This window comes from Rattus norvegicus, chromosome X (assembly GCF_021556685.1).
Source record: "Rattus norvegicus strain SHRSP/BbbUtx chromosome X, alternate assembly SHRSP_T2T, whole genome shotgun sequence".
In the NCBI taxonomy this organism is placed as follows: Eukaryota; Metazoa; Chordata; class Mammalia; order Rodentia; family Muridae; genus Rattus; species Rattus norvegicus.
Genome location: NC_141554.1, coordinates 136,804,040 through 136,828,551, shown reverse-complemented (window position 1 = coordinate 136,828,551; position 24,512 = coordinate 136,804,040). Strand labels below are relative to the sequence as shown.

General features: G+C 39.4%; 1 protein-coding gene across 8 annotated transcripts in view; it reads left to right on the top strand.

Moving 5' to 3' along the window:
- Positions 1-20,765, top strand: part of Fsip2l1 (fibrous sheath-interacting protein 2 like 1) — a 31,901-nt gene extending 11,136 nt beyond the window's left edge. Inside the window, exons 9-20 of one of the 8 annotated variants that reach the window (NM_001433184.1) lie at positions 10,080-10,157; positions 10,857-10,922; positions 11,680-11,751; positions 12,382-12,453; positions 13,301-13,375; positions 14,125-14,196; positions 14,921-14,992; positions 16,644-16,712; positions 17,491-17,562; positions 17,780-17,871; positions 19,373-19,409; positions 20,564-20,765. In NM_001433184.1, the coding sequence (NP_001420113.1) occupies positions 10,080-10,157; positions 10,857-10,922; positions 11,680-11,751; positions 12,382-12,453; positions 13,301-13,375; positions 14,125-14,196; positions 14,921-14,992; positions 16,644-16,712; positions 17,491-17,562; positions 17,780-17,871; positions 19,373-19,409; positions 20,564-20,697 (911 nt within the window). In that variant the 3' untranslated portion in view covers positions 20,698-20,765. The other 7 variants (XM_087600572.1, NM_001433188.1, NM_001433186.1 and 4 more) reach the window with 7 other exon arrangements.
- The last annotated feature ends 3,747 nt before the right edge of the window (positions 20,766-24,512 follow it).

Here is a 24,512-nt window from a genome sequence, read left to right as displayed (position 1 = left end):
TGAATGGATGGATAGATAGATAGATAGATAGATAGATAGATAGATAGATAGATAGATAGATAGATAGATGAATGATAGATATAGAGATGATGATTCAATAGATAAGTAAAAGGTAAGCAAGTAGATAAAAGGTGGAAAGATAAAAAGAAAAAAATTAGTCTAGTGAAATAGCATATAAAACTCAATAATTTTTAATACTTTAATAGTTTATAAAATAGTTTAATAGTGTATAATACTATATATAGTATATGATACATAATATATAATAACATAATATAATCATTTTCTACTAGTTTAATAGTATATAAAACTATTTGAATGAGAAAAAGGGATGCATTTTTGATGCTAAACCTGATAAAAGATGAGAGGGATGATGTAAGTGTAAAGGCAGCAGGCAGCAAGTTGGAGTGTGTATATTTACAAGTTGCTAGGACCCAGGATCATGTCCTCTGAACAATAATGAATAAATCCCTTAGACTTGAGTGCTCCAACCAATGTCATTTATTAGAAAAGGGAACTCCTAATGCATGAAGAGTTTCAAAACAGAACACTACTAAGTGACAAGGACTGTGATTTTTAAATGGTTACAGAACAAAGAGGAAGATCAGAAAACTGTAGGTATGGGGTTAAAAGGTGATTTGTCTTCTGGTGCAATAAGATGATAGGTTTCTCTCAGAGGTCCATAATTAACTAAAATAATAAACTAAAGGCCATAAGACTTCACATGGGATTAGTTTTAGGAAATTCCGTTGAGGTAGTTGGAGTCAGGGCCTTACTTGGACTAAATGCCTAACTGCCTAACTGTCTCTTGCTTCAATACCCCATAAGAACAGTAGCCCAAACTGCCTGCTTAACTGTCTTGTGCCTCAGTACAGGTGGCCCTTTGGTGTTGGTGGGGGAGGATTAGGGCAAAGACAGTTACAGCTATTTCAGGCTGAGAAAGGGTATTGAAGATTGACAGCTGTCAGGGTTTCCATTTAGAGGTTTTTCTAATGAGCTATAGTAAAAAATAGAAAACCCATTTCAGATTATGTGAACAAAACCATCTGGTATTGAATGGATCTCAATCATACACAAACACATGTATAACACAAAGTATACTCCAAAGGGAAAAAGGCTAAGGCTCTCCAAGGACCACATAAGCCATTGAGTTAAGGCTTTACTGTTGAGCTTTGAGCTTTAATGGCCTGGATGGTGGAGGCCAAGTAGACTGTGGAACTTGAGAGGGATAGTGAATATTTCATTGGTGTTCAAGTGTAGTAAAAAATAGTAGATATAATGAAACTCTAAGGCTATATCAAGATGTTGTGGATGGTTCCAAGGAACGGCTTGGAGAAAGAGGATTGGTCACATTGAAACGTTATTTTATGGAAGAGACTGCCTTAGAAAAGTACAGAAGTTAGAAAAAACTTCAGATGATGGGAAAAAGCTTTAAGAACCTGTGCTCTGAAGCGGTTTAACATGGTAGAAACCTTCGCACTCTTTTTACCATTATTAGAAGGTCCAAGGATAAGTACCCCACAAATGAGGACACCCAGGGAAAGGAAGCCTATGGTTATAAGTTGTAATCTAGTTTGTGAATGTTTTGGCAAGGGGTGGAAATTTTAAAAGAGAGCAGGGACATGTCCCAGGAATGAAGAGAAGTTAAGAGGGCTGGGGAACAGAAGGGTCAGCCCTTGTGGCAGGAAATTAGGTATTTACAGAACAGCAGTTTGCTTTGGTTGAAGAGATACTTTAGGCCTTTTACATGCAACTTATGTGCAAGAATAAGACTTTTCTTGGGTTGGAGTGCCCATGGAGAAGGTCTGGTTCAAGGTCTGAGGCAGCTGTGGAAATACAGAAGTCAATTTGAGGATCTTTTACTGCAGAAAGGCCAGAACGACTTATTATAGGGTCTCTTCCAGATGGGTTTTAAGGATGAGAACCTATTAAATACTGGTCAGATCATCGCTACATCCCCCAAGGCAGAAGAGGGCCCACCTCCTGACAGTAATGTTTTGAGCAGTTGTGAAGAGTTTGTTGCAAATTATCTAAAGTTGCATGATTACTTAGTCTTTAGTTGCTAAGATCTCATTAAGAAGAAAAGGTCTCCCACATAACGTTTTATTGGGGTTGATACCACAGCCATGAGAGTAATTTCTGGTCTGGATCAGAAGCAAGGGGAAGAGAGGTTCAAGAGAGGCTAACTTCTTGGTCAGTTTCATTAAGTTCTGTTGAAGAGCTCATTATCTTGTCTGCGTTTTTTTTTTTTTTTTTTTTTTTTTTTGGAAGATTGAGGTGTTCAAACAATGGAGTAAAATTTCCTTTTATACCACTATATAGGCATGGAGGAATAAAAGGTCAGACTTAGGTAGATGCTGACTTTTGTTCCTATTTCACTTTAGAGCTCTGGTTAAAGCTGTTAATTGTACTAGTTGGACCCTGTTCTCTGAGGGAAGGGCTTCCTCTTTAAGGGTGTCAGCAAGGGTTACCCTAGGAAACCTTGTTCTGTGGATCCATATTTACGAAAGGAACTCCCATCTGTAAAGAGAGACAAATCAGGATTTTCCAAGGGAATAAGCAAGCTAGTCTCCAGATACCGATGTAAGGAGGGGAATTAAAGAGGAAAACAGGAAGCAGAAAGCAGAGGTGAGGGAAGTCAAGAATGTCTAAAGGGTTCAAGTTATGGGGGTGGATCAAAAAGTAAGAAAAGAAGAGAATATGAGAATGAGGGAGCCAGAGAGGAGTTTAAAAGGGGGAGGCACTGAGAAAATTAAGTCAAGGAGAAAGCAAATAAACTCAGAGGGGGATGGAGCTAAGTAGAAGAGCCAGTGCTCAGGCAAATAAAATACATTTAGATAAAAGAGGACATTTTAGGTATAGGGAGACAGTTCCATAGACAGATAGGTGGAAGAAAGAAGAAGTAAAAAAGAAAATAAGGAAGAGCTTTTGAAGGGTGTATAAGTCAAGAATAGTTTAAAAGAGAATATGATTATTGGAGAAAGGAGGCAATATAATTGTGCTGATACAAGAAAGATTTAAAGAGTCCAGGGTCAGTCCATGTATAGGACTCTGACCTCATAGGTAGCAATGAATATCCTAGTAAGATCACCAGTAGAAGGGGAAGCCCTTGGTCCTGCCAAGACTGAACCCCCAGTGAATGTGATTGTTGGGGGGAGGGCGGCAATGGGGGGAGGATGGGGAGGGGAACACCCATATAGAAGGGGAGGGGGAGGGGTTAGGGGGATGTTTGCCCGGAAATAGGGAAAGGGAATAACATTCGAAATGTAAATAAGAAATACTCAAGTTAATAAAAAAATTGTCAAAAAAAAAAAAAAAGAAAGATTTGAAGAGTCAGGAAAAAGGAAAACCAAATAGACAGGCAAGTGGGGAAACAAAGAGGTAGTAACTGGAATTGAAAAGAAATGTCTTTTCAAAGTCCTAGGAATTCAACAAAAGATACAGGTAAGAGAATATTTTAAAGGAGCAGCAAAACATGGAAGAATGAAATCAGAAATATAAAGGGTGGAGTGCAAAAGAGAGGAGGAAAGTGGGCAAGATAAAGGAAGAAAAGGAAGTGAGAAAAGACAAGAGCAGTAAAGGAAGGAAGAAAGAAGGGAGGAGAGGGGATAAGAAGGAAGTTTCAAGTGATATATGTAGGAAACAGCCAAATGTTAAAATGTGAGAATGGGAAACTGGTTTGAAAATGCAGGGTTATAAGAGAAATAAAACTGTAGCTGGTAAGGCAATAAGAATCCTATATGAAAGAAGCTTATCCATATATCACAGGAATGTTTGGGATGAATCAGTAACAACTAGACAAGAAGGAAATAAGAATAAGTGGAAAAAATAGGAAAATCACTTTTTAAAAAAAGTAAAGACAGTAAAAAGGAAAGGAGAAATGGGAAGCTTTTTCAGAGGCAAATAAATAGAAAGTAGTTTGAGGTCAGCCTGGAGTACAGAATGAGAACCTGCCTGAAAGGTTTTTTAAATGTATGCCTATAACAAGACTTTTCATAAAAGAGAAAAGTAGTTTAAAAGGAAGCACCAATAAGAAAATAAATTTTAAAATGGGCATGTACTCTCAATTTTGTGACATCAGCCTTTGGAGGCTAATGTAGAATTGGTATGTGTTCAAAGACAGTCTCAGCTAGAGAATGAGACTCCTCCTAAAAAAAGAAATTAGGCAGGATGTGGTGCTACATACTTTTAATCCTATGACTGAAGAAGCAGAAGTTAGCAGATCTGATCGCTATGAATTCTAGGCCAGCCTGGTCTACATGACAAGTTTAGGCCAGTCATGGCTACATAGGGAAAGCCTGTCTCAAAAACAAAATAGTTAAATGATAGATAGATAGATAGATAGATAGATAGATAGATAGATAGATAGATAGATAGATAGATAGATATAGATAGATAGATGATAGATAGATAGGCAGGCAGACAGACAGAAAGACAGAAAGACAGAAAGACTGGCTAAAGAAAGAATACATTTAAAATAAGCACAAAAAGATCAGAAAAGGAGCAGGGATTGGGAAAGCTAAAAATAATAACATTAGAGAATGAAGAGAGTAAGAGGGTGGAAAATATTTCTTTGTGTGAAAAGGGAAAAATATTTATAAAAACTTAATGAAAGATGGAAAGGTAATTATGTAAGTTCCAAGTAAGTTGGAATTTTAAATGTTAGGAATGGGCAAGAAAATAGAGACATATCTGATAGGTGGGCACATGGGTAGATTAGATGGATGGATTGACGAATGGGCAGGCAGGCAGATGGATGGATGGGTGGGTAGATATGTAGATTGATAGATACATAAATACATAAACAGATACATAGATAAAATATATAAATCATCAGAAGATAGAAAGATGTAAAGAAAAATATACAAGGAAGAAGACAGTAGAAAAGATTGTGAAACTAGAATGTGACAAAAATAATGCGCATGGAGGAGACAGTTTAACATTACCAGTAAGTACAAAAAGTAGAAAAGACGAGTGAAAGCAAAAGTAGCACAGGAAAGAGGGGAAATGGGAGGAATAAAGAGGAAAGGAAGGAAGGAGAAGTCCCAGAAGTATGGCTGGATAAATAAAGTGGGACTCCTGGCCTCTGTATACAAGTGAATAAGTGTGCATAGCCATACATGTTTACACAAACACATGTATACAGCACACAGAGTCCATATCAAAGCAATCAAATAAAACTGAGGATATCAGGGAAATACAGAGGTCTGTATGAAAAAATTCAACCAAAATAACTAAAACATGGATGCATGTCTTGATGGTAGGTAGAGAAGAAAAGAAGTGAAGATAGATATAAAGATAGAGAAAAAAGTAAATTTTTCAAAAGAAAATAAAAATAGTAAATGACAGTTGGAAAAGGAGGAGGAAGAGAAATGAAAACCATCTTCAGGGGAGATGGGTAGAGAAATAATAAAAAAGAATGTAAGACAGATGGGACAGAAGGCAGAAGTAGGGGGGAAATGGAAAAGAAGCAAGACTGTATGGGTAGGCAAGGGACCCTGAGGTAGGCACAAAAGTAGAAAAGTGACTCATAAAAAGAACAGAGAATAACACTCGAAATGTATATAAGAAATACTCAAGTTAATAAAAAAAAAGAACAGAGAAAGAAGAAAAAAAATATGGATGTTTCTTAAAGTTTTAATTAATAGTGAAACAAAATAAAATTATAAAAGACAAAGAAAAAGAGACCATGAAATGTAAATATAAAAAGAAGAGCATCCAAAGGCAGGGAGAGTCAGAAAGAACAAAGGCTGTACAAGAAACATGAGATAAAAAGAGAGGGAAAGAGAGAGACGAAGGGGAATGGAGCTATATAAAGAAGGAGCTTTGACTGTAGCTTTGTTGCTCAGCCTAGGAGAGTGGGGGAACCTGAGTGACATTTTCCAAAGCCATGTGAAAATGTCATGAGGGTGTAAAAATGATGTGGGGATGTGTAGTCCAAACACTGGAGATGCCGAGACAGGAGGATAACTAGTCTGGCCTAATTTGTGAGGGGACAGATAGAAATGGAAGTGAGTAGCCTTCCTGAAGATGACACCAATGCTGACTTATGGCACACATACACACGCACGCACGCACACACACTCTCACACGTGCACACACACTCACATGCACACGTACTCACATATACACACACACACACACACACACACACACACACACACACACACCACCTGAATATGCTAAAGGAAAGAAAAAGAAGCATGTCCAACTGTGAAAGAGTTGATAAGACCAAAATATGCAAACAAGATAAGAAGAAGCAAAGGCAAACGTGTGAGAGGGAGGGAGGAGAGATCAAAAACATAAGTTTTATAATGAGATTCCTGCATCAAGACTTTTGGAGGAAAAAACAGAAAATGTGAAGGGCTAGGGAAACCTATTTAATAGAAATGGCTGAAGAGAGATGGAGGGAAAATTAAGAGACAATAGCATTGAAAAGAAAGGAGAACACAAAAGAGGCAGAGGATCATTTCAAATTCCAGGCCAGCCTAGTTTACATGTAGAGGTCAAATCCAGCCTGGAGCTATAAAAATGGGGGAAGGGTGAAGAGAGGAAAGAAAAGCTAGAGAACAAGGAAAAAAGTTCATTGTAAGTCAAAAGCAAAATGCTACTGAAAACAAAAGCAGGAAAGGAAGAGGAGGGAGGACTTTCTACAAAAAGTTTTAAGCATGCAAGATGTGACAAAATCTAACAAATTTAAAAAGGAAGGGAGGGAGAAGAAAGAGGGAAGGAGAAAGAATTCAAAGAATGACTGTAAAGGATATAGAAAACTAGATAAATAGATGGATAGGTGAGTGAGCAAACAGGCACATAAATTAGACCTTAAAAGACATGAAACATAAAGGCATACAACGCAAGACACAATATAAAGATAGACACATGAGCCAGATACAAAGAGTTTCAAAAGAAAGGGTACATAGAAAATCAAAGTCAAAATTTAAGTATGCCAAAAAGAAGATAGATTTGGTAGCACACCTATTGAATCCAAACACTAGAGGTAGGCACAGGCTGATCTCTGTGATTTTGAGACTAGCCTGGTTTATATAACCCTGTCTTAAAAGGAGGGACAGGAAAATTATGCCAACAGAAAGAAAATGGAATACTGAAAGAAGAGTTTAAAGAAGGGAAGAGACAGAAGGAAGATATGGAGGGAGAAAAAGATGCAAGCACAATGAGAAAGAGGATGAAATGAAGTGAGATTAGAAAAAACAATGTAGAAAAGGAAGAGATAGATGGTTAACGTAAGTTTGTGGGAAGAGTGGAAAGAGTAATGTTTTTAAAACAATGTATAAGACAAGGTTGGGAAAGACAGGATTAAAAAAGTGAAATTGTAAGGAACAGGATAATACAGGGACACATCTCTAAGATGTCCTCAAAGGTTTAGAGAACTATAGATAGATGAACTGGGGACAAAAGTAAGAATGACAAAAATCCTAAAAGAAGAGGCCAATCCAAAATGTGAGGAAAAGACAGAAAAATAAAGGAGGAGTCTCGGCAAAGATTGAAGAGACGAGGGAGGACACCATGGGAGAAGCAGGGCTCTGGTACTCAGGAAGGCACAGGTTCAGTGCAATGACAGGCAGACACAATACACTCAGGGTGGTTTGAATCTGCTGCAATTTTACTGAAATCTGCTTTGTGGTTATATACAATGCTTGAACAGGAGCTAATTTTTTGGTCCCTTGCCAGGGTGCACTCACTCAATAACCAAGAAAAAGTTTAACAGTTTACACGAAGTACAGAACAGAAAGCAAGACAAGAAATAAATTTTCCTGAGAATCAGACCAGTGCCAGACGGTGATTATAAACCTCATTTACCTCAATCTATAAATATTATCTCTCGGATAACAACAGGACAGCCAGCTGTAAGGAATCTTTAGTCTTTTACTCTCTCTTAGCCAAAATTCATGCTAGTGCTTTCAAAAGAGGCATGGTCCATAAAGACCAAATCAGGTCTCCATGTTCCTGTTAGTAGAGAAAGAAACAAAAGAGCAAATATGTAACTCCCAACCATACCGATTCAAATCAGCTAGGCAGAAAGTCGATTAGGAAGTGGCCAAGTGTCTCCAGGAGACCAAGTTCCGAGGAACACATATCTCTGGGCCTGCGGACCACGATTGTTCCACGTCAGACAGGCTCCACTGGAGCTGGTGCAGCAGCTCTTACTTTCCTACTCTCCCTGCCCTTCTAACAGCCCTCTCTCCTACTCTTTCCTCCAGACTCATCATTTTAACATTTTCTTTCTACCTTCATTTCTTTGACCACTACCTTTCCACTTTTCTCATGTTTCATTATGTGTCTCCTTCCCTGCAAGTCTTCGTTCTTATCTTCTGCCCCTTTATTCCTCTCATTTCCTTTCTTTTATTCTCCTTGTTTTTTTCTTTAATCTGTCTACTCTCTTTTTAAGGGAATCGGATTTTTATTTAGTTTGTTGTTTAACCATATGTTTATTTTGATGTTTTGGAAATAGTAGGGAAAGCATGTTGGAATAACCTGATGAGTAAGTAACTAAAGGAACAGAACCAGTGGAAGAGATGGATGGGTGTATAGTGGATAGATGATAGATAGATAGATAGATAGATAGATAGATAGATAGATAGATAGATAGATAGATAGATAGATGTGTACGTTCATGCATGCATACATACATACATACATACATACATACATACATACATACATACATACATACATACATATTACACTGGCTCAAACAATATAGATTGGACAACCCAACAGTGACCATCGGTAGCTGCTCAAACCCCTAAGTAATCCCAGTCTGAGGTGGAGAGTAAGGGTAAGACCAGTTAAAAATGAGGAATCAGTTGAAAGGTATAATGAAGAAAGAGAAATTACAAATGGAGGAAGAGAAAGAGAAAGAGAAATGAAGTGAGATAAAGAGAGGATATGAGGTGTGGCTGGAGGAATCAAAAGACAATCAGGAGAAAAAAAACTGTTGAAAGAAGGTATGAAATGGGGAAGAGAAAGAAGGGAGAGGGCAAACAGAGTAACAATGGGAAATAGAAGAGGCAGCACAAACAAGAAAAGATTAGCTGAGACAAGGAAGACCATTTCTCCCCAATATAATATTTTCATTAATTATTTGGTAATTCCATACAATGTCCCCTGATCATACTCACTTCCCACTTGGTTATCTTTAGAGGGTGACCACTGGAAATTTGAACATGCTCCAGTGAGTATATAAACAACAGAAATTGAACTTGGAAATGGCATTTTTACAAAGGAGTCATTAAGAAGTTCCTAATACAATTCAGTGACCAAGTGTGGTTTTCTGCCTCAAATGCTAGACTACATTAGTGACATTGCTCCAAGCATATACTAAGGAGGCCTGGAGCCAAAATTAGATTTTATTTATGATGATTAGAAAATAGAAAATTGTAGGCATACTCGATTTGGTCATGATATCTGTTGCTTACAAGGCAAATCAATCTTTTTAGCCATCACATGGTATAATACATACAGTGCTTATCCAAACCATATCACATAATCTATTGATCATTAGATTCATCTCAATAACTACTCAATTGTATTGCTCCCTGTACATTCACTTTGTGTAGCTGACAGTCCTCAAGGGCAGGTCACAACACTGACTTTCCCACAGGCCCTGCTAGTGATATGTCTCTATACTTTGCCTTACCCGTGAGATCCCGAGCAGACTTTAGCCCATGCCTCTGCTTCTCCAACCCCTTGATCAACACCTCTGCATCCTCCTCTTTCTGCTCAGTGAACTATCCATCTAGAATGCTGACCAGAAGTTCTGTAGATTCCTCTGAAACCTATGGTCCCAAGAACAAAGCCATGTGCTTTCTTAATCTCCTCCCTTTGGCCCTGAGCCTTTGTGATCTACAGTAATAATATATCATGCCACTGGGAACAGATATATTTTATTAGTCATAAATAATGTACACATAAATTTCTACAGCACCAGAGTTTTCTACATTGTTGTTATCTTGAGCGGTTTGGGAAAGTACCAAGTGAGTAGTAGTTGTCATTTTAATATTTGACGTTTTATCATTTTGTCATCTCCATTGATGAAAATAAATGTCCTTTTTTTAAAGCTTCTTCAACAACTCAAAAGCAGCCAAGTCTCACAGAGGAGAAGAAATATGAAGAACATCTGGAACAAAAACGTAACTGTAATGTTATGATTGGAAATTAGTAATTTTTAGGAATTCTGGCTTTAGTAATGATCACTTCTCCTTATAATGCAGAAAAAAGCTCTATCCTTTTCCATCAAATGGTGTCTTGTGGGTAATACTCATGAACAACTGTTACTGTCTTCACTCCTCTAGGCCAGACTCCCTAATTACTCAGGCAGGTCCTCTCCACAGTCCCAGAGCAGGATAAGCCACCTTGTTTTGCAACTAAGAACTCTCCAAACCCAATTCAGTCCCCTGACTTCCTCATGACTCCCACTACTGGACTCCTCCCTACACTGTTCATTAAAATGAGAAGCTGAAGTAGCTCTCTCTGTTGATGGCAGCCCTCTGTCTCTGATCCCTTTCACCTGGAGAGCTGTCCTTCCAGATTACTCAACAGAGGCTCACCTCATGCATCTGAAGCCTGTGTCCCTGTGAGCTTAGGACCAGGACCAATGTGCTTTCTCACTCGCCACCTTCCCTTGTCTATGAGTCTCTGGTACAACAACATACACCATTGTCTGCAGACATATTTTTAACTTACCACATTTATGCAGTAGCACAGCACTCCTCACTATTGTTCCCCTGGTTCTTTGGGAAGGCACAATCAAGTAGTTATTTTAATATTGGTCATCAACTAATTTGTCTTTACCACTACTAAAAATAAATGTCTTTTTTTTTTTAAAAAAAAAACAGCATCTACATCAAGTATACTGACAAGCACCTCTGAGAGACTGATGCAAGAATTGAGGGAATCAAAATGTAACTATTGTGTTGTAATTGGGATTTAGTAATAATTTATACTTGGTAAGGATTACTCCTTCTTAGCACACAGATGAACCCACTGTCCCCATCCATCAAATGATGCCTGGCAATAGTGTTTGCCAGTGGTGCTATCATCTCTACTGCCCTCTAGATTAGACTTTAGAACCACTACTCAATTCCTATGGCTTTTGCAGCATTCTCAGGAGCAGGGAGACCCATTCTTTGCAACTGACAACTCTTCTAGCCCAATGTAGACCCTCACAGACACTGTTACTTAACTTTTCCCTATAATTTCCCTTACTAAGAGGATCCTGAGACAGATCTTCAGCTATGTCTCTACTGTGACACCTCTTGTTCTGCAGCTCTACCTCACAAGGATTTTACTGCCAAGTCTATTGCTCTATCCCAACAACCAACAATGCAGATTATTGAATGGAGGTTCTGTTACTACTTAACTTAGTCCTACCGAAGTCTATCAACTCACGAGGCTAGCAAAAAACCAAGAGTCCTGCCAATGAGCCTTCTCAATCCTGCTTTGGGCTCTTGAGACCACCAGGAATCTGTCTTGTCACTCTAGTAGAAACAATTTATTCACTACACACATTCTATATGAATAGAATGCTGCCTACTCTTGTTCCCCTGGTCCTTTTAGAAATAAATGCACAGCTGGGTAGTAGTCAGTGATCCTTTTAATATTTGTGATTTTTCTAATTTTATCATCTCCATTGTTAATAACAACTATCTTTTTTTAAAGCTTCATCACAAATGACAAGAATCAGTTTTGATGAGGACAGATCTTCAATTTACGAACTATTGGAAACAAGATGTAATTAAAAGTTCATAATGCAGAAGTCCTCCATCCCTTTCCACTAAAGCATCCTTGGGGTTAATGCTTAGGAACTGTGTGCCCTTCTCTACTACCCCCCGAAGAAATGCCTTAGTGAGGTTCTCCCCACATTGCTAGGCAGGGCTCACAACTTTTCACAACTGACAACTCTCCAAACCCAACTCGGAATCCCAACTTCCTCGTGACTCCCACTACTGGACTCCTCTCTGCGCTGTGCACTACAATGAGAAGCTGAAGCAGCTCTTCAGCATGTGCCTCTGTTGATGGCAGCCCCTCTGCTTCTGATACCTTTGTTTCACCAGGAGAGCTGTCCTTCCAGATTACTCAACAGAGGCTCGCCTCATGCATCTGAAGCCTGTGTCCCTGTGAGCTTAGGACCAGGACCAATGTGCTTTCTCACTCGCCACCTTCCCTTGTCTATGAGTCTCTGGTACAACACAGTAATATACACAGCAGACATATTTCATTTCTCATTTACATTTCTGCAGCAAAGAATGTTCCCCTGGCTCTTTTGGGAAGTCCCAATTTAACATTTGATGTCATTTTAACATTTGTCATGTCGTCTTTTATTCTTCTCCATTGTTAATATATGATACCCCTCCCCTTAAGTTTCTCCAGCAGATACAAGGAGATCGAGTTTGCCTGAGGATCATACATATCAAGAAGATTTGGAACCTAAATGTAATTGAAATTTTATCATTAGAAATTAGCAATTTGGGGGAAAGATTTGGTAATGTAAGGATCTCTTCTGATTATAATACAGAAAATCCTCTACACTCATGCAAAATGGGATATTTGGGGTAATATTCTTGCCATCTCATGTCTTTCTGAGTTAGACTCCCTAATTACTAATTTGGTAATTAGGGAGTCACTGTGCTCCAAAGTGAAAGTAGGTCTCATCTTGTGACAACTCCCCAAGCCCTATTTATAACCCTGACATTCCCAATAGACCTGGCTATTGAACTGCCTCTGTATTTCTCTATTGCCAATATGATTCTGAGGCAGCTTGATCTTCATGATCTTCAGCCTGCGCCTCTGCTGCAGCCACACCTTGCTCAGCAGCTCTGCCTCCCACAAAGGTTTTACCTCAAACTCCATTCTTACACTGTTACATCCTGCCTGTAGCCAAGGATGGCTACAAATGCAGCCCAATACAAAATTGTAAGCTAACATAAAACAGTGAAGTTTTTGGCATTATTGTTTATAACACCATCCCACATTTCTCAAGTACACATATTGTAGATGACAGCAATGTAACATGCTATCAGAAGGTTGAGCACACCTGCCTAGAAAGTTATCCTTTCACGTTACTGATACTTGTGAAACTTGTGGCCTTGCCAACTTCTCACATCACATCACATGCGATAGAAATGGTCTAATTACAGCGTGTGTTTGTACAACAAGAGTTTCCCTCACTCTTCTTTTGTCTTTTCAGGAAATCTTAACTGAGTAGTAGTCATGATTGTAATGTTGTAATTTTACTGTCACTTGCACAATTAAAAAGAAATATCTGTTCTTTCTTTTAAAGATTATCACCATCCCAGTGGGAAGAAAACAAGTTTCGCTGAGGAGGCATTGTTTTATGAACATAATGAACAAAGATGTAATTGAAATGTTATGATGGAAAGTTAGGGATTCGTGGGAATATAAAGTCTGGGAATCTCTCCTGTTAAATGAGGAGGGGGAAAATCCTCTGTAGTCCTTTGTCAGATGATGTAGTTTTGATAGTGCTCATGAACAATGTTACTATCTCCATAGCCTTCTGGGTTAGATTCCTAATTCCTCAACCAGTGTCATTCTTTCCACCTGCCCAAAGGAGGAAAGCCCTCCTATCGTAGTTCCAAGCCCATTTCAAAGCCTCAACTCTCCTGCCTTCCCTGCTCCTTGACCCATCTCTGTACTTTTCTATTACCAATGAGCTTCTGGAGATATACCTACAGCCCATCTCTGCTGCCACTCCTTGATAACCAGTTCTGCCTTCTGTGTGGGTTTTGCCTCTAAATGCTTTATTGTATCTTGAGAACTCTCCTTCCAGATTATTGAATGGAGACTGCTATTTCTGAAGCCTCTGGCCCTAGGAACCTGAGAAAAACAAGCCTCCTGCTAGTGTACTTTCTCAAATGTCTTCCCTTGACTTTGAGGGTTTGAGATCTACTGTATCAGTAGTTTCCAAGGCTGCATAAATAATATTCATCACATAGATTTTCTGTAGCAGGACAGTTTTCCCTAACTCCTGTTCTCCTAGTCTTTTGGAAAATCTCAGCTGTAAAGTAGACAATAATCATGTTTATATAATGTCACTGTATCAATTTGTCAATTCTATTGTTAAAAATAGATGTCTTTTTTTTTAAGACGGTCCATCAACCAGCAAAAGAACGAGTTTTGTTAATGAGAAATTCATAGAAGAACTTCTAGAAGCAAAATGTAATTACAATTTCCTGCTTAGAAATATGTAATCTATGGGACTGGGTAATTTATGGATTTGATATTTATCTCTACTGCATACAATGCCAATAATCCTCTATCATCTATCAAATGGTATATTTGGGGAGATAGTAACTCCGCTATCCTCTCTGTCACCATCTTGGTTCCACTCCCTGATCACTCCATTGCTCTTGCTCTTTCCACTTTTCCAGAGTGGGGTAAACTACATTTCCTGAACACAATTTTCCAACTCATAACAGTGATCTCCTGCGTTTCCTATAGTGCATGAACTGAACTTGTCTTTATACATTTTTACCCTCAAAGACAACTTAAGGCAGACCTTTAGCCTCTGCTCTTGTTACCCCATGTTCAGATGCTCTGCTTGGCATAGAGTTGACCTCTAATTTACTTTTTCTACCTGATGAACTCAGCTGCTACACTGCTGACAGAGAGCCTGGGACCCTGGAAAGCAAATATGGTCTTAGACCCTCAACCAGTGTCCTATGTCAGTCCTGCTCTTCCTTGGCTTTATGCTTTTGAGACCTACATTAACATGTCACAACATCCCTCATGGGAACAATATATTTCTCATGTTTTTTTTAACCACTCATGTTCCCCTAGGCCTTTTGGCAAAACCTAGTGGAGTAGTACTAAAACTTGTCTTGTAACATTGGTCATTTTACCATTTCCACTTTTGAAGTTGCTGTCTTTTTTTTCCTTTAAGATCTTTATCAAAATACTAAAAGAACAAGTTTCACCGACCAGAAACTGATGGACGACAATCTAGAACCAACATGTAATTGAAATATTATTATAATTTCATTAATTCACGGTTGGTAATGCTTTTGTCTATGGAATGATGTATCCCATAATAGTGCTTGTGAAAAGTGTCATCACTTTTGTTGTCCATTGCATTCGTTTCCCCAGTTAGTCAATTGGTACTTCTCTCTTCAAACTTCTAGAGACTGTAGCTCAGTTTTTTGCAGAGGACAACTCTCCAAGCCCAGTTCAAAGCACAGCTCCCACCACTGTGGAACTGTATTTGTTCATTTAGGTCTCCAACAAGATCTAGTGTCAGATATTCAGTGTCTGTCACTGCTGCCATCCCTTTCTCAGAACCTAGACTTTTCAGGGATGGTTTATCCTGAGTCTTTGTTCCATCTGGAGAACTATCTTACCATATTGCTGAACAAAAGTTCTATGAGTGTCTCTGAAGCTTGGGGCCCTACAAGTCTAGAAGGATCAAGGAACCATCCAGTGTGCATCCTTTATTCATTTTTTTTCTTTTTCTTTTCCTTTTGAGACAGGGTTTTTCTGTGTAGCCCTGGCTGTCTTACAACTCACTTTGTAGACCAGGCTGGCCTCAAATTCACAGAGCTCTGCCTGCCTCTGCCTCCTGAGTGCTGGGATTAAAGGTGTACACCACCATTGCCCAGCCCATGTGTGCTTTCTTAGCCCTGCCTGTCTTTTAGCTGCAGTGGCATAGTCATCACTGGTGGCAGATGTTTGCTTACCACCTATATTTCCTCAACAAAATAGTGTTCCTCAGTCTTGCTCCTCTAGCCATTTTACAAAACCCAACTCAGCAGCAGTCAGTGGCCCTTAATAGCTCCTGTTTTCTCTTGTTGGCAATTTGACTGTGAACTCCGTTGTCTTTTCTTTTGGTGACTTCATCAAATGAAAGAACAAGTGTTTCAGACCACAGATTGGTTTATGACCATATCAAACCAAAATGTAATTGAAATTTCATTATTAAAAATAGTAATTAATGGGCAATACTGGATTAGGCAATGAGCTTTTTTGCTAATAATGCAAAAAAAGGGGGACCTCTAGCTTCTTTCATCAAATGATGGAGGAGTTGGGGCAATGCTTAACAATGATTGTGTCCTCTGAGTCGTCCTCTGGATTGGAAGTCTGATTACTTAATTGGTGCTCCTCCCATAGTCTCATGAGCAGGGCATGCCACTTTTCCCAGTCAATATCTCTCCAAGCACAGTTCAGAACAGTGGTTTTTCTGTAAAGCCTGTGTGTCTGCTGCTGCCACACATTTGTCCTTTGACTCTGTTTCCCAGGGAGGTTTTACACCCATCTCCTTTTGGTTCACCTAGAATACTGTCCTCACACATGGATGACAAGGTGGTCTACTCATGCTTCTGAAGCCTGTGGCAGTATGAACCGAGCAATAACCAAGACCTCTGCTTACGTGCTGTATTAATCCGAGCCTCTCTTTAGCTTTGAGCTTTTGAGACCTGGAGTGACAAAGTCATGTCACTGGCAATAGAACTATTTTATGAACTACGTATATGCCAACAGCAATAGAGTTTTGCCCACTCCCTTTTCCTGATTTTTAAAAGTCCAACACTAGCAATCTGTCATTCTTTTAATATTTGTTATTTTGTCCTTTTCACTGTACAAATTAAATGTCCTTTTGTTTTTTGTTTAAGCAGCATCGCCAAGTATAAAGAAAACAAGTTTTGCTGAGGAGAAATCATTTCAACAACTTATGGAAGCAATAAGTAATTGAATTTTTATTATTACAAATTAACAATGTATGGGAATACTGGATTTAGTAAGGATCTCTTCTGCTTATAATGTAAAAAAGAAATCCTCTAATTTAATTGTATGATTTAATTTGGGTAATGCTTTTGAATAGCATCCAAGTCCCTGTTGGCCCCAGGATTAGACACTCTAATCGTAAATTGATGTTGCTCTCTCCATACATCCCCGCAGACTAGACCGCTCTTTGCAGCTTGTAACTCTCTAAGTTCAACTCAGAAGAGTGACCTTCCAATTCTCCATATTTTAACATATCTCTGTGCCTTTCTATTCCTAAGAAGAGAGGCAGTTCTTCAGTCTACACCTCTGGGGCTGCAGCCTATGATGCTGCCACCCACCAAATTGCTCCATAGCTATGTCTACAGGGAAGAAGGGTAGCCTCTCTGTCCTTTGTTCCACTTGAATAACTGTCCTTCCTTAGTATTGAATGAGGATCTACTGGGGTCATTGAAGCCTCTGGCCCTAAGAAACTAAGGAGAACCAAGAGCCCTGCCAATGTGCTTTCTGGCTCTCATGCTTTCTTTAGCTTGGGCTTTGGGGATACGCAGTAACAAGCATGCCATTGGCAGCAAAAATATTTTATACACATATATTTCTGAAGCTGTGGACTAGTCTCTACTCTTGTTCCCCGATCTTATTCTAAAAAGTCTGAGTAGAAATCAGTTGTCATTTTTTATTGTTTGCCATTTTATCTTTTGCTATGACCATTATTAAAACTAAATGTTTTCTTTTTTTCAGCACCTCCACAGTACATAAAGAAAACAAGTTTCGCTGACCAGAAATCATCTCAAGAATCTCTGGAATCCAAACGTAATTGAAATGTTATGAATTTGTGGGAATTCTACTGGGTAGAGAAAAGCATAAGGAAATTTTTTGTTGTGATGTAAACACTTGTTAGTTCTGGAAATTGTTTCATAAGTTTAATATATCAAAACTGAAGAAATTGCACATTTTGATTATATGCAATTTATTCTATTTTAATGATAATAAACTTCCAAATTTATATAAATTTCTTGGTCTACCTCAGGATCAAGCCATCATTCTCAAAATAGTATCAAGGTTTTTGTTAAGACAAGTTTATCACCTCAACAGAGGGATATACAAAATACAGAACTTAAGGTAAAACTTGTATCACATACATTCTGCATTGATGGTGACTTTATCTAGTACCTATTTGTATTTGGGATACCCTCTTCTTTAACTTGATGCTATCTAGTCAGAAATCATGGAGTTCTGGTTGGGTCTTTACATCTCCATGAAAAGGTATGCTGAGTTAGCTTCATGCTTAGTATACTATGAACTTTAGCAGAAATGAGTGTAAGCATTGGATGATGGTAGTGGTCATGGTCATGGTGCTAATGATGAAGACAATAGCTAACATTTATTGAGAGTCAAGAAATGTGGGTAAGCTAAGATATCAAGACATGAGATAGTTACCATCTACATGTAAAGCACACTTAAACAAAACTTCTCACAATATTCCACAACATTTTATTTGTATAAACATCAGTGGGAGAACAGAAGATATAGAGACCACTTCTGCTTTGAGAGGTCTAGAAAGGCTTTACTAAAGGAAGATTTAGTTGATTTAAACCTTGAGATATAAGTAATGGCTTCCCACATTGATAGATGTGAGGATATATTGAGGCAATATTGACAATGGAGTGAAAATATGGGGGCATGAGGCAAAGAAATGAAGGAGATGAGCCTGTAAAGGTAGACTGAAATCAGAACCTTGCTGAAGTATGAATTTTCCCTCTCAGTAATAAAGACATTGAAATTTTTTAGTTGCAGTGTGAAAGGAAGAAAAAATATTTGGATTTTAAAATAAAAATCTAGCTGTCATTGTGGAAAGGATAATAGAGAGGGAAAAAAGATGGAGGGAAAGCTAGTTCCAAGTCTCCTTGGAAAGCTGTGATAAAAATGTAGAGCACAGGGATTGGGAAGGTAGTACGGTAGTAGAGTGCTTGCCTACCATGTAAAAGGACCAGGGTTCAGTGACTAAGACTGAAAAAATGAAAACAGGACCCAAACTAAGGCCGTGACAACGAGATTGAACTAGAGGCCGCATACTCAGTGGATCTCAGACTTACATTCAGGACTTGGCCACTAAACTCCTGAGGTAGATGAGGAATGTGATGATGATAGTTTTGTGTGTAGGTAGGTTCTCATAGTGCTTAGCCTTACCTCCACATCAGAAATCACGATATTGAGTTGTATTTGTTCTAGAAGCTGCACTTCTTCAGGTCAGAACTGTCTATTTTTGTTCCAACAAGTGTGCTAGATTGGATTGGATTAGCCTCCTCTGAAACAAAGAAACAACTCTTAAGTTTTGTTGACATTGAATACTGGCCATGTATCTAGCCAAAATAAAAGAGAAGAAAAGCTAATTGGGAAAGATGGGGTATTCGCATAATTCTTCATTTTGAACATAGTTATATTTAGGTACCTCTGTGAGACACCCAGAACAGCACTGGTATTATTTATTAGCATTGAGAAGAGTGCTAAGTAAAGATGTGGGGATTAAGGGGTTACTGTGTTGGATTGCTGTAGTGTAGATTAAAAGTCCCTTTTAGAAGCTTAATCACTAATATTGTCTCTTGAATGTTATACCACACAGTATGATAAAGGAACAACACATCATTCATATAACAGAGGTAAGAAAAGGAACAATATTCATAGGGTTTTTATTAAATAACTAGTTTTGTATTTTTTCATGGTTATAAAGCTCCTGTTTTCTTTGCTACAAAAAGCTTAAAGTATACTTGTATAAATGTCACTCATCCATTTTGGAGCAGTGGCTAGGCAAACAAGCCCTTTTGGTATTTGTAACATATAATGAAGTTAGGGTCTTTGCTATATCTGCCTATAACAGATAGGCTAAATTCTAATATTACACTGTGATTTGGGAGTTTGCATGAAGAAACTTCTCCCAAGAAGGTATCCACCCTCTATTACTTTACTTTTCTCATAAGCATAACATAATGAAGCCTATCTTCTATCTCCTGAGGGTTGGACTCGTGATTAGGCATACCTCTGCTAGCTTCTACTACTACTACTACTACTACTACTACTACTACTACTACTACTACTACTACTACTACTCACACACACACACACACACACATACACACACACACACACACACACCTATGAAAAACACTAGGACATACATCACCACCTGGATGGTTATCAAGACCTAATATTTATTATGCAGAAAACCAAATATTTCACATTTCACTGAACCAAAGCCCTGTTTCTTCATTTACCCTGTACTTTCCCAGGCATAGAGCCTAACTCATTTTTCACTCTATTGGTGTATATTTCACATCCTACATTTTTTTGTATTCTGATCTTAAATTCAACCAACCGCAGTGCCTTTCTCTCTGTGTTATTCTATTTGTCTTGCAGTAATTAGCCCCTAGTCTCCACTACTGCATCTCAGTTGACCCTACATGTCAGCTTTCAACATAGGATTCTCCCACTGGCCAGTCCCCAATCACTCATTCCCCTTGCCTACTGAGTGAACTGTGAAAGAGCTGCTCCTTCTGGTGGGCTACAGGGACAGTGAGAGTAGTTGAGGCTTCCAAATAAAATTAAGACTAGACAGTAGGAAGCCTTGAAGAAATGGTAGCCATTGGAATGTAATAAGAAGAATTTTAAAAGCCATGGAATTGTCCTATCTTTGGAGGGTCTGTTTGCCTTCTCTAAATAATACCCTCTTACAACAGGTAGTGTAGACATTCTGTATTCCCAGCAAGGGATAATGTTTGCTATTTTTATATTTAATGGTACCTCTTCTTCATCCCAGGCATCAAAAGAATCCCAAATCCTGCTCCATCTCACTCTCTGCAATCAACAGTACTTTCCAGACAATCACATGATATTCCAACACAAGCGATAGATCCTTCTTTACAACAAAACACACATAAACAGAGCAAGTGATTTACGGAATGATGGCCAAGATTAATGTAAAAATTTCATTGATTAAATGACAATTTTAAAAACCTCGATTCCTGGCATGTGTGAATTCTAGAAATAGGGTTGCAAAACTTCTGTCTGTGGGCACTCACTGCTCCCATGGACAGTCTCAGCACATGAGGACTGCCACCAAACATCTGAATGCAATGAGCTTTGGGTTTTAACTTTGTTGGGCAGAACTGAATTGGGACACTATATTTGCCTTCTTTTTGCATTTGGTTGTACTGACGATTGACTCTAGCATCTTGTATACACAAGGAAAGCACTGATCTACATACTCCCAGTTATTCTTTTTATTTTGAATTGTGGTCCTATTAAGTTATTCCTGCTAGCCTCAATCACTACTATATGGCTCAGTCAGGCCTAACCTCCCACAAGTAGTTGGAATTAAGACCTTGATCTCTAGGCCCAACTTGCCAGGATTCTTAATAGTGATCATCTGAAGGAAGTTGCGTGTTCACCTTAATAACCATTAGGTTATAGGGTTTCTCACTAGTAGATATAAGAAATATAAGACATATGCTGTGCCCTGCAGAGAATACATCCAATTAACTGTGAATTGCTTTCTTCTACTTCTAACAGAGTGCAGGGACAGCCATATTGTCTCATTTGTCGCCTTGGGCACTGGTACGCAGCATCTTGGGAAGTTGGCAACAGATATTCACAGTGAAAGTTCTGATGGCAACTCATTGTCTCCAGGGCAGTGGTACTCAACCTTGCTAATTCTGTGATCGTTTAATACAGTTCCTCATATTCTGGCAATCTCCAATCATAAAATTATTTTTATTGTAACTTCTTTACTAATTTTGATACTGTTATGAATTATAATGTAAATATCTGACATTTAGGATATCTGGTATGTGACTCTAAAGGGGTTGCGACCTACATGTTGAGAACCACTGCTCTAGGGGCCACCAACTCACTGTGATAGCAGTCAAATCCATGGCTCTGTGGTATTCTTTTTTTTTTTTCTTAACTTGAGTATTTTTTATTTACATTTCGATTGTTATTCCCTTTCCCGGTTTCTGGGTCAACATCCCGCTAACCCCTCCCCCTCTCCCTCTGATGGGTATTCCCCTCCCCATCCTCCCCCCATTACCGCCCTCCCCCCAACAATCATGTTCACTGGGGTTTCAGTCTTAGCAGAGCCAAGGGCTTCCCCTTCCACTGGTGCTCTTACTAGGCTATTCATTCATTGCTACCTATGAGGTTGGAGCCCAGGGTCAGTCCATGTATATAGTCTTTGGGTAGTGGCGTAGTCCCTGGAAGCTCTGGTTGATGGGCATTGTTGTTCATATGGGGTCTCGAGCCCCTTCAAGCTCTTCCAGTCCTTTCTCTGATTCCTTCAACGGGGGTCCTATTCTCAGTTCAGTGGTTTGCTGCTGGCATTCGCCTCTGTATTTGCTGTATTCTAGCTGTGTCTCTCAGGAGCGATCTACATCCGGCTCCTGTCGGTCTGCACTTCTTTGCTTCATCCATCTTGTCTAATTGGGTGGCTGTATATGTATGGGCCACATGTGGGGCAGGCTCTGAATGGGTGTTCCTTCTGTGTCTGTTTTAATCTTTGCCTCCCTATTCCCTACCAAGGGTATTCCATGTGTGTTCCATACCATGTGTGTTTTTCTGTGATTGGGTTACCTCACTCAGGATGATATTTTCCAGTTCCCTCCATTTGCCTATGAATTTCATAAAGTCGTTGTTTTTGATAGCTGAGTAATATTCCATTGTGTAGATGTACCACATTTTCTGTATCCATTCCTCTGTTGAAGGGCATCTGGGTTCTTTCCAGCTTCTGGCTATTATAAATAAGGCTGCGAGACCCGGTGAGAGAGAGACCCAACCGCCTGGTCTGGTGGGCAGTCCTGAGGCTGCAGAGCGGAAGAGACCACCAACACTGCTCACCCCTGCCCACATCCCTGGCCCAAGAGGAAACTGTATAAGGCCTCTGGGCTCCCGGGGGGAGGGCCCAGGAGCAGCAGGACCCCTGCCAGAGACACCGACGGACCCTGAAGGAAACAGACCGGATAAACAGTTCTCTGCACCCAAATCCTGTGGGAGGGAGAGCTAAACCTTCGGAGAGGCAGACAAGCCTGGGAAACCAGAAGAGACTGCTCTCTGCACACACATCTCGGACGCCAGAGGAAAAAGCCAAAGACCATCTGGAACCCTGGTGCACTGAAGCTCCCGGAAGGGGCGGCACAGGTCTTCCTGGTTGCTACCGCTGCAGAGAGCCCGTGGGCAGCACCCCACGAGCGAACTTGAGCCTCGGGACCACAGGTAAGACCAACTTGTCTGCTGCAAGAAAGCTGCCTGGTGAACTCAAGACACAGGCCCACAGGAACAGCTGAAGACCTGTAGAGAGGAAAAACTACACGCCCGAAAGCAGAACACTCTGTCCCCATAACTGACTGAAAGAGAGGAAAACAGGTCTACAGCACTCCTGACACACAGGCTTATAGGACAGTCTAGCCACTGTCAGAAATAGCAGAACAAAGTAACACTAGAGATAATCTGATGGCGAGAGGCAAGCGCAGGAACCCAAGCAACAGAAACCAAGACTACATGCCATCATCAGAGCCCAATTCCCCCACCAAAACAAACATGGAATGTCCAAACACACCAGAAAAGCAAGATCTAGTTTCAAAATCATATTTGATCATGATGCTGGAGGACTTCAAGAAAGACATGAACACACTTAGGGAAACACAGGAAAACATTAATACACAAGTAGAAGCCTACAGAGAGGAATCGCAAAAATCCCTGAAAGAATTCCAGGAAAACACAATCAAACAGTTGAAGGAATTAAAAATGGAAATAGAAGCAATCAAGAAAGAACACATGGAAACAACCCTGGATATAGAAAACCAAAAGAAGAGACAAGGAGCTGTAGATACAAGCTTCACCAACAGAATACAAGAGATGGAAGAGAGAATCTCAGGAGCAGAAGATTCCATAGAAATCATTGACTCAACTGTAAAAGATAATGTAAAGCGGAAAAAGCTACTGGTCCAAAACATACAGCAAATCCAGGACTCAATGAGAAGATCAAACCTAAGGATAATAGGTATAGAAGAGAGTGAAGACTCCCAGCTCAAAGGACCAGTAAATATCTTCAACAGAATCATAGAAGAAAACTTCCCTAACCTAAAAAAAGAGATACCCATAGACATACAAGAAGCCTACAGAACTCCAAATAGATTGGACCAGAAAAGAAACACCTCCCGTCACATAATTGTCAAAACACTAAACGCACAAAATAAAGAAAGAATATTAAAAGCAGTAAGGGAAAAAGGTCAAGTAACATATAAAGGGAGACCTATCAGAATCACACCAGACTTCTCGCCAGAAACTATGAAGGCCAGAAGATCCTGGACTGATGTCATACAGACCCTAAGAGAACACAAATGCCAGCCCAGGTTACTGTATCCAGCAAAACTCTCAATTAACATTGATGGAGAAACCAAGATATTCCATGACAAAACCAAATTTACACAATATCTTTCTACAAATCCAGCACTACAAAGGATAATAAATGGTAAAGCCCAACATAAGGAGGCAAGCTATACCCTAGAAGAAGCAAGAAACTAATCGTCTTGGCAACAAAACAAAGAGAATGAAAGCACACAAACATAACCTCACATCCAAATATGAATATAAAGGGAAACAATAATCACTATTCCTTAATATCTCTCAATATCAATGGCCTCAACTCCCCAATAAAAAGACATAGATTAACAAACTGGATACTCAACGAGGACCCTGCATTCTGCTGCCTACAG